This window comes from Ambystoma mexicanum, chromosome 5q, assembly GCF_040938575.1.
Source record: "Ambystoma mexicanum isolate Mex_15411 chromosome 5q, UKY_AmexF1_1, whole genome shotgun sequence".
Classification (NCBI taxonomy): domain Eukaryota; kingdom Metazoa; phylum Chordata; class Amphibia; order Caudata; family Ambystomatidae; genus Ambystoma; species Ambystoma mexicanum.
In genome coordinates, this window is record NC_090933.1 from 1296632908 (window position 1) to 1296646761 (window position 13854).

Sequence of the window (13854 nt, forward strand, 5' to 3'; positions counted from 1 at the left end):
TCCCGGCTGAATGCTAGCAATTCGCTTCCTCAGCTTCAATTCCTCCCTACCCCGCTCCCGCTTTCTTCTCGCGCCCATCTCTATGAGCACGCCCCTTATGGTGGCCTTAAATGCACCCCACACTCCCTGGACATTGAACTCCCCTATGTCGTTAAGAAGGAAATATTCCCTAATTGAACCTAGTAAAGACTCTTTAAGCTCCTTATCTAGCAACAGGCTATCATTGCATATCCACCTCACCCTAGCCGCAATGTGGAATCCACCAAAAGGAGATCTATCCTCGAGAACGCTTTGTGTACCACAGAATAAAAAGTTAAGAGGGGGTCACAGTTCTCCTCTACGGATGTGCGTCTACCAAACCCAACATTTCATTGGTCCGCCGAAATGAGTCTGCCAACTTCCTCTGAACCCGCTGGTCAGGGCAGGGGGAGAGGGATTTTCTATCCTTAGCCGGACAGAGAACCATGTTGAAATCCCCCCCCCCCCCCCCCCAACTATCAGTGCACCCTCCGCAGAGCCCCGAATTTTCTCCCCTACTTTTTCCCAAAAGAGATCCTGCGCCTCATTCGGGGCATAAATCCCTACCAGGGTAAACAACCTGCCCTTCACTGACCCCTTAACCATTATGCAGCGCCCCTCCGGATCGGACTGATGGGCCTTTGGAACAAAGAAAGCCTTGGGGGAAATCAACACAGCGACACCCCTCTTCTTGGCCCCATACGGAGAGTGGAACAATGACTGAATAGCTTTAGATCGCAACAATGGTTCCTTCCCCTTAACCCAGTGGGTTTCTTGGACAAACAAAAAATGCAGCTTAAGCCTAGAGAATTCCCTCACCACTGGGGACCGTTTCGTAGGGGAATTCAACCCCCGCACATTCAGGGACCCCAACATCAACCTCTGCAAAGAGTCACCCATTTGATTGGCCATATGATGTTTTCCCTCCCACAAGAGGACCACTCTTAAATGTCCACACTCCCTGCTCACTCGCACCTGAGAGACCAAAAAGGGACCCCTAGTACCCCTACCCCACAGAAACCCGGGCAACCCTGGACACACCCCCCCAAACCAAAAGAACAATTTGCAAACCTCCCCTTGCCACCCTACTGCCACCCGAGAACCACAATACCCTCTCACCCCCACCCCTGAGCTGCGGCATCTCACCGCCGCACCACCAGGCCACCAGAAATCGCCCCCACAACATGAAAGCAATTAACATTGTGAGCCCCGCCCTATCATAACCATTAATAACTCCCAAACACCCCCACCTGATGTCACCTCCCTCCCACCCCAAACACCTCAGCAAAAGCTAGAAACAAAGCAATGAACAAACAGTCCAAGGAGCAGTCAGGCCCAAGGAGAGACCACCCAAATGGCCCCTCAGAACTCCCTCCAAGAACCAGCCCAAAAGGTTACAGCGATAAATTCAGGGCGTAGGCTGCTCCGGGGACGGGGGCGCCACTTTCCTGAATTTCCTGTACCCCTGCACACGCGGCCGACCCGCAAAACCTGACGGGCCAGGGCGATCTCCCAACAGCTCCCGTGAGACTCGCTGAATGTCCGCCTCTGAGGAAAGAGAATACTTATAGCCGTCCAGCTCAAAGGCAAGAGAGAATGGATGGCCCCATCTGTAACGGACCCCCTTAGACTGCAACCATCTCGTCAGTGGGCCACAAAGGTGCCGTCGAGCCACGGTGAGCGCCGAGAGATCCTGACAAATCTTAATTTGAGCTCCTTTCCAGTCGATAAGACCCTTCTTACGTGCCAAGTCCAGGATCTTGGCTTTTTCAACATAGTAATGGAATTTCACAAGGACCGTACGAGGCTCCCCCGCACGTCCCCCGGCCCTGTGGGCCCTGTCGATTGTGGGCTCACTGGTATGCTCGCCATCAAAAAGAGTACTCACAATCGCCTTGACCCCTTTCACAATGCCCACTTGAGACTCCCCCTCCAGTTCCAGCATACCAAAAAACCTCAAGTTGGAGCGACGTTCCCCATTTTCTAGGTCGTCCAGCTTGAGTAAATCTTTGCCTGTCTGTGGTGGTTATGAATATAATACACTTTACTGAGAATGTGTTTACCCAATTGCTAACATACAGAACTTAACAGTACACAAGTTCTCCCCCATCTCTAACATCCTTACTTTCCATTTCGTCTTCTGAGAACTCCTCAGGACCAGCCAATGGCAGCAGCAGGAAAGGAAGCAGATCAACTGAGTCACTGAGCAGCCATTCATGATAGGCTAGGGAGAGAGATGAGTACCAGTATTAATATCTGCTCAGTCTGATGGTGTTTGGAAGAACAACAAAATGCATTTCACATCATTTGTACCTACTGAGGCCAAAAGACTGTGCTTACAGAAGTGTCATACTGAGGAAGATAAGGCAGAAAACAGCACCGAAATAGACTGCTACATTGAGGCAGGTTAACACGACACGTCTCCCCAGCTTCAACAGTCTCTTTCTCTCATCTAAAACTACCAACCATCCTACAGCATTTCATAACACACACTCTATCTCCATAATTTCCTATGCCACGAATCGCTGCATCCCTGCAATTTCTCACACCCTACAAGTTGCCAAAATAAACACAAAAACACAACCTCTGCCCAACCTCAACCCCAATTCTCACAATTACCTTCCTCACACCATGTATTCCTACCATATCTTACCCCTTATCAGAGAAGATATACACTTGATCTCTTCAGACTCTTGTGCAAACCTTGGACTTCGGGGACTGGTATATTTCAATTCCCGCTTGGTTGGACGGCGAGTCTGGCTCAAGACTTCGGCTGACGGCCAAGCTCCTATCATCACCGAGTGATTTGGCATATGCTCAACATTCTCATGTCTGCTGCCTCTGCTGATCCTTTCTTCGTGCCTGTTGCTCTTCACCGCACCTCAGTTTCTCTCTTGCTTTTACTCCTTTCACCTCCACTTCTCCCTTCACCTCTGCTTCTCTACTTCCCATCGCTGCTCATGTTTGACCTCCGCTCTTGCCGTTCTCTTTGCCGCTCCTCTCTGTCAACTCCACTTCTCTCCTCCCCTCACAGCTTTTGTTTTCGTTTCCGCTCCCCCTTCTCTTCATCATTCCTTTCTTCTCCTCTGCTCGTGTTTTCTACCATTCACTTCTCTGTTTCTCCTCTCACCAACAATTCCCATGTTCCCTTCTCTGCTCTTCTCCGCGTGTCACCTCTATTGCTCGCCTACTCTTTTGGTCACCTCCATTCTCCTCTTCCCCTTTCCGCTCCTGTTTTCGTCTCATTACTCCACTTTTACCTCTCTTGCACTTCTGCACAACCTTGTTCAAACTCCTCCTCTACAACTCCTCCTCTACAATTCTATCTCCCACATCACCTCCCCTTTCCTGTGTGCCTTGATTTCCCATCAGCGTGGGCCAGTGAACATGAAATACTTTGGAGGGCCTGAGGTACGTACATAATCGCCTATGGATTGGGGATCCGTTAATGGGACTACAAACTTCCCAGCTGCTGCTAATGGGCTGGCTATACGCCTAGTGGCTCCACCACCAGAGGTTACTTCAGCCGCATACAGAATGCTGGCTTCAAACAACGGACTGCCGTGGCCCTTACTACATCACAGGACAGACTTTTCTCTGACCTATAAAATAGGTTTGAGCTTTGTTTTTCCCCCCACCTGTGAAGTTTAGCAAGGAGAGCTCGCGGACAGACTTACATCTCTGAGCAAACAAACTATATCCCTAGGCTGAATTTATTCCACAAGTGCTGACAATAGCGACTCAGCAGACAGCTTGTGTTTTCCCTCCAACTCTGTTTAATTGTCTGCATTGTGAAACATCCTTACCCTGGTCATTGTGTCTATTGACAGTATTCAGTGGCACTGATATGAGACTAGCATTGGGCTGGTGAGCCTGGGGGATCCTCTGTTTAGCCTTCCTGGGCCTGCAGCACAGAGAGTATGGCAGCCCACAGGGTCACCTCAACTCCATCCCCGGCATGGGAGTTCAGCAGACCCCTTACTTGCTATTCACATGACACCATGCTACTTCCCTTTACTCTCATCCACTATCAACCCCTTCCATACAACACTTGCTGTGTAGCAGAGGGATCAAGCGTAATCTTTAGATCCCTCTGAGGTGTCGCACCTAGAGGACACTCTTTTCTATACAAACACACCTTTCAAATATTCCTCCATCAAATGTCAAAAGCTCACCACACGTTTTTAGGGTTACTTTCATGACATCACCCCGACCGCATACCTGAAGGATCCCCTCTGAAAGAATGGCCTACTTCCAAAGCAAGTAAATTGTGACCCTCACTTTACTTTCGGCCACGCGTCTTTTCCATACCATCTGTACTCTATACAATACATTCCAAACTGTACTACTCACCCAATACTTCATCCCCAATTCTTCTCAGATTTAATTCACTTTACTCCAACACATGCTTAAAAAATGACCACGCATATTACATACTGTCCACAGTTTGATAATTGCAGGATAAGACATGGATGTGGCAACATGACTGAAACGTCCACAATATTAAAACAAGGTGGGGGGGGGTTCTGGGAAACTCTCTACCAGCACCAACACAGCCCATTGACTTGTTCTTGGGTGGATGGCCCCTGGGAGAGTCTCAACCAAGTCTTTAGCTCACTGTTCTTTTCACAGAGAACACATTTCCCCGCATATCAGTCTTTGTCCTGCCCAGGGGCAGTCCAGCACCGAAATGCTAGGCAATTCTCCTCTGAACAAGAGTGCCACAGCAACCCCATACACGTGTTTCAGCCTTGTTGGGCATCATCAATATGGGGTTTTCCACAATATTAACACCCATAACCCTTCTCTGCCGAGTTACAATTACTTCTCAAAACTGATCTTAGTGCTATCAAAAGTAGGTTTGAAGGTCAAGCCTGTGATGGACCTGAAAAGACTGAACCAATACATTTGTTGTTGGCCTTTCAGGGAGAAGTTTCTACAGAAGATAACCCAAAGGTAAGCCTGGATGTCTTCTTGACAACACTAGATGTAAAAGATGTCAACTTTCCTTCTACTGTGACAAGGTCACCTATCTGTCACCAGTAGAGAAAAGATGAAGAAATCCTGAGGGCAAGGGGGAGCCACTGACTTGTGGATGCCCCTGGAGGTGTAAGGAGGATTCCCCAAAGTTTGTCAGTTTCTCTTTCCTTGGATGATCAAGGCGCACAGCTATTACCAAGCGTAATAAGAAGATAGCATGTCAGATGGGTGCTAAACATGACTATGCATGGGAAAAGTATGACTGCTTAATTAGGCCCAGAGACCATCCCTATGGCACTGGAAAGGAAACCTTGAAAAAAGAGACCCCGGGATCATTGTTTTACACATTCATAATCAGCAGGTACCCATTCACTTCCAGTGGCATACAGTAATTGTATGACAGATAACAAAATCAAATAAAGTGAATTATTGTGTTCAGTGCAAAGGGACTGTCAGCAGGAAGAGGGCTGCTATGATAACGCTGCCAATATAACATAAAGGGCTTTTGTAAACTCAGAAAGCCGAAGCATGGTGTGATTGATACTATAAAAAGATGCAACCACAGGGTAAACAACAGGGGAAGAGGTGGGACCATTAAGCCAGGGCCAATTGTTCGGACAGTTTTTATGAAGTCCATCTAAGGGCTTTGTAAAATCATACAACTGAGACAGTACAAAACTCCACTCCTAGTATAAGGCTGTAGCACCTGAGTATTTGGTAGTGTAGACAGAGCAGCCAGGTTTATCTTAGGGGGGAAGAGAAGGCTGTTGCTTGGTACAAAGAAATTGTAGCATACATATGGTCCAAAGAAACACTGAAACACTATGTATTGTTAAAATAAAGGGGTTATATAAATACAAGTAGGCCAAGAGGAATCTCGGGAAAATAAGCACTTTCACATTATATATAAAAACCATTATAAAAACACAACACAATGCTTTAAAGTACACAGTCCAAAGCATAGTCCCTTTTCAGAAAATATAAGGGGAGACCGTTGCAGAATAGAAGGGAATTATTGAACCACTGGAAACTGTTTGAGGACACAGAGGATCGAAAGGGAGAAGGGGCGACACACGACAGTAGTAAAGAGACAGGTTCATGAGAAAATGGGAAGAACGTGGAGGGGAGAAAAGGAATATATCCGCTAGCAACTCGCCCAGTGGAAGGGTACACTAATCCGACATATGTATCAACAGGCCAGATAGTAGCAGCACCAGCCACAGCCCTGCCTCCACATTATGTCTTACCTCCAGAGGTTGCTGCCCACACCGGGGAGAGCATACGAGATCTAGAAATAGCACTGGCATCAACACGGACAAAGTTGGCTAGACTAAGGGCAGACACACCCGTACCACCCATGATAGCACCGGTGCAACCAGTGGGGGATGAATGGAAGTCGGGAGAATAGACAAGGCATCCAAAAGAACCGTTCACGTAGAGCATGACAGAGAGCCAGACAGCTTGGGCTATGAGAATGTAAGGTCACTGAGAGGAGATGATGAAGACTGGAGTGAATTTGATAAGACCGAGGAGGAAGGGGATGCAGAGCAAGCGCCAGAGCGCACACGAGGCTAGAAAGTTTGTGGGACGGAAGATTGAGGGAGAGATTTGGCAGCATAGCGTTAGCAAGAAAAAAGGGAAGTGCAACTAAAGGGGGGGGGGAGCAAGATGAAATGCAAATGTCACTGATACACAAGGGAGCAGGGAGGCCGCACTACGTACCATGGGCACAAATGGACAAGAATAACCTCCTTACAGCACTTCCACCACTCACGCGTGGGCGGGGAAATGGATAAATGCTTTTGAGAAGAACACAGTGGGGGTGCTTTTAGCAATATGGGACATTACAAGCTTGTTAGTAGCCACAGTTGAGAACCAAGCCGAAAGTGTCTGGGTGAAAGCGGGGTACCCCAGGGTACCCAGGAGTAACACTGAGCAATGATGCCCATGATGGAGCCTCATTCAACAAGGTAAGGGCCCGGTTATGAGATGTGCTGTGGCGGACATTCAATCTATCATGCAGTGTACTATAGGGGATGACGAAGACGCTGCTCAGTTTATTCTCAGGGTCCAAGAGATATGGAGGGCAGAAACGGGCAACGCTTGGGACCAATCAACCCCCTTTTTCTATTTTATAGTGACACAGGGCCTACCCAAAGAAGTGCAGAAGGCACTGGATAAGATATATACAGGCAAAAGCGTGGCCCGGAATTCAAAGCATTATAGTACAATAAAAGAAGCGGCAGGCTGAGGAAGCGAAACTGGTCCAAAATAAGTTAGTCAGTCAAAGTAGCTGTGGTGGCAACAGGGCCAGCGCCGTCAGAGGAGGGAAGGTACGCCCCTAACGCGGCAAATGCAAGACAGTGGGGCGGCAACCTGCAATTCTCAGGGCCACAGTGGCAAGGAGGGCGAGGTGGGTTTGGAGGGTCAAGGGGAGGTGGGTTTGGAGGTCTGCGGCCAACGGGAGAGGGAACATGGCAGTGCTGGACATACGGGAGGTGGGGGCACTTCACCAGCGAATGTCAGAGTAGGCAGGGTGTAGGATACAACTACAATCAGCAGAATCATGGCCCTCCACCCCAAGGGAATCCCGAGGGGCCACCTCCCAGAATTACCTTAATACCCTATGAGATCCACCAAGATTGCACAAAGCTACGCCCGCAAATTCCTGGCCCCTTCCCACCGCAACACCCGCAGCAGGCAGTACAGCATTATCAACCCCGCCCTAAAATGTAACAAGCGGAGAACAGGAACACCTTCGGCAGCGTACCTAATGGAACATTGGCCCTGTTTCAAGGCACTACAGTAATAGATGGAAACCCTTTTTTGTTCCCAGGGACAGATACATATTCCGACTAGGGCAGCCCACTGGGAGTGCTTGCGTGTCCAGTCCTGTCAATGACCCTAAATCCAGAAGAGAAACCGTTGGTGGTGGCAGAGATAGGGAACAAACAATTCATCTTTATGGTGGACTAAAGGGCCCCCCTCTTATACTCCGAGAGCTCTCCTGTCAACTTGCTTGGTGGGGATCTGCTAAGTAGACTGAACATGACAATCTCATTCACCGACAGCAGACTTCCGGGTGATGCGTACACACGTTATTCAATAACACGTGACGCCTCCGGCAGCCATCACATGACCCATAACCTATTTCACAACAGGTGTTGCATACGGGCACTGCGTATCCAGTTTAGGAGTGCGGGAGAGCTAGGACGAAGCCGGCGCATGAAAAGCAGCCAGGTAAGCCCGAGAATCTAGATGCCGCACCTATAAGTGCAGGGCGCGTTTGGCCCGCAGCTTTGCGACACGCACCAAACGCTTCGGGGAATGGGTTAGAGCAACCCCATAGTCCTGAGTGTTTGATAACACTAAGACCCTATGTGTCGAAACATCTCGGCACTAATAGAAAGTAAAGGCAGTCTTGTCCTCTCTCCCCTCTTCCACTAGGATCAGGATTCACTACCTGCCTCTGAGGGACATCAATTGTTTGAACCTAGATGAGACAACAAGGTCAATCCACTCTCAATATTCAGGTTAGTAACATCACCGGGTCTCAATTGACATGATATGAACTTCAGAATTTTGGCTACCTTTGATCATTACAAACATGATGCATAGATTACCAATAAAAATTGCATGCTAAAACATGCACAAAAGGTTCTCTTGATAGTCTTTGTTTAAGTGGATCAGAGGCAAATATGTAGAACATCACAGCAATGATTATGATAAGAGGTAAGAATCATACTACGCTGTGCGTAGTATATTTAGAATATGAATAGCACTAACAGAACTGTTCATTCATAAGCCATTAACTGGCAGTGAATAACCAACGGTGACATGTATATATTTTTCTTTTTTACACAGGGTCACCCGTCTGCCCCAGCCCCAAGACACACAAAGGAGGTGGTAAAGTAAAACTCCTGCCTTTTCAAAATTCAACATTTGGTATGTAATGACTAGATCTACCTTCTTGTTGAAATAGCAAAAGACTGTCCTGAAGAAAGTGGCCACACAAGTTGCCGCTGAAACTGGTAGACAGTAATTGCTACAATTTATAGATACCAATTTAACTTTCTGTATATGAGCAATTTTGTACTTCACTCCACTAGACACAGTAATAATAAGACCTAGGAAAACGCTTAGTGGAGTGTGTATTGTCTTTATGTTGGTCTGTAACACATTTTTCGAGTTTTTGTAATTTGCGTTTGTCTCTCTCTTTAAAACCTCGGTGCATGTCGTTTACACACAATCCCTGGGTCATTAAAGTCATGTATAACCCAGTGGATGTTTGTATACTTAACCACTAAAGCACCAATCTTTTGTCTGGCTATTTGTCTCTTCCAATACAGACACATAGTGGAAGAGAGTGGTTGACGGGCATGTTAAACAAGGCTGACAGGGTAATTCATAGAATTTCGCACAAAAGTGGTGCACGCGGCTGACGCACAGTGTGCGCGTGCGAATGTCTGCGCCAGCCGCGTGCGCTAAAATAGATTTCTGCGCACAGCGTATTCATGGATTTTAGCCTCCAAAACCAGCCGTGGCGCAGAGTGGCGCAGCGACCCTGCAGCAGCGCCAGTTACGCCCCCAAGAATGCCCTTGCGCAAGGGAAAGCCATCAAAATTCCCAATTCAGCGCAAAGGGCTGCGCTAACCCTGGACCAGTTTACAGGGCTGCCAAACAGCAAAGCCAAGCGGGGAACGTGTATAACTGGGGTGCGCGTGAAGTCTGACACGCCATTTCAGCAGGGTACGTTTATAACTGGGGTTTGCGTGAAGTGTTACACGCGAAAGGGCCCTGTGCGAGCGGGGTACGTGTATTACAGGGTTTGCGGGAAGTCTCACACGCGATTTCAGCAGGGTATGTGTATTATGGGGTTCACGTGAAGTCTCACACGCGAAAGGGCCCTGTGCGAGCGGGGTACGTGTATTATGGGGTTCGCGGGAAGTCTCACGCCATCTCAGAAGGATACATGTATAACTGGGGTTCGCAGGAAGTTTTACACGCGAAAGGGCCCTGTGCGAGTGGGGTACGTGTATTCCTGGGGTTCGTGGGAAGATTGACACGCGAAAGGGCAACGCTCGTGTGCGACACGTCACAGATGCACGTACGCGCAAAGGGCCTTTGGTCCAATGAAATCGCGTACGTGTGCTGACCCGCTTACGCGCTAAGGGCCTTTCCTCGAATTACACGTTGACGTGCACATTTTTTCACGTGCCAAATGACTCTGTATCAAGCTGGCCACGCATACACACACGGAAGACCACGCTCCTGCCCTGAAGGCCATTTTCCTGCCCCCCAGAGCCCCGAGCACGCTCCCACCTGCCATCTGCTGCTGCCTGACTGTCTGCTGCCCACGTGCCCTGGTATTTGGTGCCTGCACATCAGCCATCTGCAGGGGTCCAGTTGCTGTGTCCACCCCTGCTGGACCAGAAGACTCCCGACTGGGATACCATCGCTCCACAGCCCAGCCCCAGGACCCAGTTGCCCACCCACTCCTGCCTCTGGGGTTGCCATGTCGGGCACATCTCCATCTGGCACCACTGGCAACCCCCAGCCAGAGAGGCAGAGGGCCACCAGCTTCACTGCCACCGAAGTTGGTGTCCTGGTGGAGCATGTCCTGGGGCATTATGATGCCCTCTTCGGAACATTACGCGCCAACAAGGAAGGACGGGAGAGGATCTGGGACGACGTAGTAGTTGCCATCAACGCAGAGGGGGTGGCAACCCACAACATCAAGCACGTCAAGACGCGCTGGGACGACTTCAGGTCCAGGACCCTCCACAAGGCCTGGCGCCTCGCGGAGGGGGCCGGGGACGCATGAGTAACATCCAGATGAGGGTCCTGGAACGCGTAGGCCCAGCGCTCCACGCCCAGATCCTTCGGAGGCAGACCCGTCAGGAGTTGAGCGTTAAGTGGCCAAGCATTGATGTGTGTGACAGGGCATGTTGCAGTGTGCTGCTAGTCTGATGCTTGCCTGTATGTGTGACATAGGCCATGTATGGATGTGTGTGTGCAGGGACATCATGGTCATGCATGTGAGACCAGTTATGTGTGAACCACATGGTTGGTGCATGTGTTTTAATGCAACATGGGGAGCTCTATGCGGAATGCACACATGAAAGCATGGCTGTCTCTGTTCCTGGACATGAAGGGGGGGTGAGGAATGGCTGCTGATGTCATGTACTTGTATGGTGCACGTGTGTGTGTGTGTGACTTTGAAACGCCATGGCTGCATGTGACTTTGAAGGCAACATCTTGGGTTATAGGGGCCCTTCTACATGGATGTTGATGTTGATTGCAAGCGCCGGGACTGTTTCTGCATGTGTGTTGTGTGCATTGACCCATGAGTTGTGGAATGACAGGATGGAAGTGACATTTGACAGTGCCACTCATGTGTTATTGCTTCCTGTCTAGGGTATTTTGTACTGTACCCTGATGCTTGTGTTCTATGTCTCCCTCTACGCAGCGTCAAGTGAAGAAGAGGGCGGAGACGGCGCTGTGGAGCCAAGCGGCGGGGATGCCTCCACTGGGCGGCGACGCAAGGCCTAGCCACCCTCCCAGGAATTACCATCATCCGGGACCGAGGGGGCTGGTGCTGCGTCTGCCACAACAGCTGTGGCGGGAGGGCCGGGTGAGCCCCCACAGGGGTCTCCAGGTTGGTGGTCTCCACAGAGGAGGAGCCCGCTACTGAGCCGCACATTGGGCCTGGTGGGGATAGTACCACTGGTGCAAGTGGTGCAGTCCTGGGCCAGGGGCAGGAGGCAGCACAGGTCACCACGGAGGGGCCTGTGCATGTCGCTGTCCCTGACCCTGTGAATGCACCACCATGCACCAGCAGGGAGGCCCCGTCCCAGGCCCGTCCGCAGGTAGGGGAGAGTGTCATGTCATCTGCCTCTCCACTACCTGCGGATGAGGGGGTCCCACGAACGTATGGTCTCCGACCTGGTTGGTGGGTCCCTACATGTGTTGCGCACTCTGGCGGACCTCTCCTCCTCTGTGGAGACTATGTGCCAGTCGTTCTCCACACCGTCTTCCGGCCCAGATTCCACCAGGGCCCCCTGTGGACCTGGCCCGACAAACACAGCCAGCTTGGTGGAGCTCACATCCCTGCCACAGTCGGGAGTCATTGGCCCAGCAGGGGTGGACACCACAACTGGAGACCAGCTGATGGAGGGTGTGCAGGCACCATCAGACACGGCACATGGACAGCAGCAGCAGGAGCAGGCTCTAGGTGGGAGCAATGATGGCTCAGGGCCTTCAACATCAGAAGGGCAGGCATCAGCCAGAGGGCAGGAGGACCCAGGACTGGAAGGGTCTTCCGTGTGGCAGCGGTTAGGCCATGCTATAGATGCGGAGCGGCAGCGGGCAGAAGAGGCACGGCTCACGATGGTCAGGGCGGAGAACTCCATGCGGAGGGCCCTGAGGCGGGCCGAGTGCCTCGAGGCAATTCGCAAGGAGTTGGAGGAGAACATGTCGTCGTCCCTGCGAACCCTCGGGCCATGGAAGAGGACCGCCTCCAGGACATTGAGCAGGAGTTCGATGATGCCCTGGCCCGGGACATCCAAAAGTGAGCCGTCGGACTAGCCCGCTGCCCTTGTAAATAGTTTTTAGAGTTAGGTTTCCTTTATGTTTTCCTTTTATTTGTGGCCAATGGACAATGCCACCCAAATTTGTATATAGTCATATTTGTGGGTAGGTAGGTAGGTTTCATTTGTTTGGTTGGGATCATGGACCCTTTAATCCTTGGACAATGGATTGTAAATAGTTTGACAATGGATTGATTTTTCTCTTTTTTTTGGTTATGAACATGAAGCAATGGATTTCTTTATTTTTTTTACATTTCCTTTGGATTTGCGTTGTTGGAGGCTGACTTTGGACTGTTTTTCGTTCAAATTCATATGGATTGGTTGTCATTTTCATTCAATCATCATTTTCACATGCTTTTCATTTCAGGTTTCATATTTTGGTATGCTTTCATTTCATTTTGGATTTCATGTACATAATACATTTTCATTTTTTAGTTCCATGTGTGGGATTCGCTCATTGGCTTGATGCATGTGAAAATGTGGGTTTACACAAGCAATGCCAACCAGTGTATGTGTGTGACGGACATGTGTTGATGTACATAGTTTTGCCTTTTGGTTTGTGTCATGAGATCAGCATTTCGGGGGTGGGGGTGCAAGGGGACATGAGTGGGGGCCTACTGGCAGGTGCCCTGCACTGCTGGGGGGGTGAGGGTGCAAGGGGACAGGAGTGGGGGGCCTGCTGGCAGATGCCCTGCACTGCTGGGGGGTGAGGGTGCAAGGGGACATGAGTGGGGGCCTGCTGGCAGGTGCCCTGCACTGCGGGGGGGGGGTCAGGAGGTCACGCGTTGTTAATCAGTAGTGCAAGGTGACATGTGGCTTGGCTGGGGGGCATTCCATGGTGGATGGGCAGCATGCGGGACATGACCAGGAGTGCAGGGTAGTCCCTTGTGGTGTGGGCTGCCTGCAGGGTCCGTGGAGGGTGTAGAGGGAACACCTGGGAGGACCCACACAGCCAAATCACGTATAGGACTCCCCTGCACCCCCGAAATACACGTACCCTGCTGAAATTGTGTGCGAGACTTCACTCGAACCCCAGGAATATTGGCCCTGTGCGAGCGGGGTACGTGTATTACGGGGTTCGCGGGAAGTTTTACGCGCAATTGGCCTGGGTACGTGTATTTCAGGGGTGCGCAGGAAGTTTTACACGCGATTGGCCTGGGTACGTGTATTTCAGGGGTGCGCAGGAAGTTTTACACGCGATTGGCCTGGGTACGTGTATTTCAGGGGTGCACGTGAAGTTTTACACGCGATTTGGCTGGGTACGTGT

General features: G+C 50.3%; 1 protein-coding gene across 3 annotated transcripts in view; it reads right to left on the reverse strand.

Annotated features, from left to right (window-relative positions):
- HGH1 (HGH1 homolog) overlaps positions 1-13854 on the reverse strand; it is a 146544-nt gene that overhangs the window by 61224 nt on the left and 71466 nt on the right. For all 3 annotated transcript variants that reach the window (XM_069621888.1, XM_069621887.1, XM_069621889.1), the window contains one exon: positions 2144-2242. In XM_069621888.1, coding sequence (XP_069477989.1) covers positions 2144-2242 — 99 coding nt within the window. The remainder of the gene's footprint in view (positions 1-2143; positions 2243-13854) is intronic.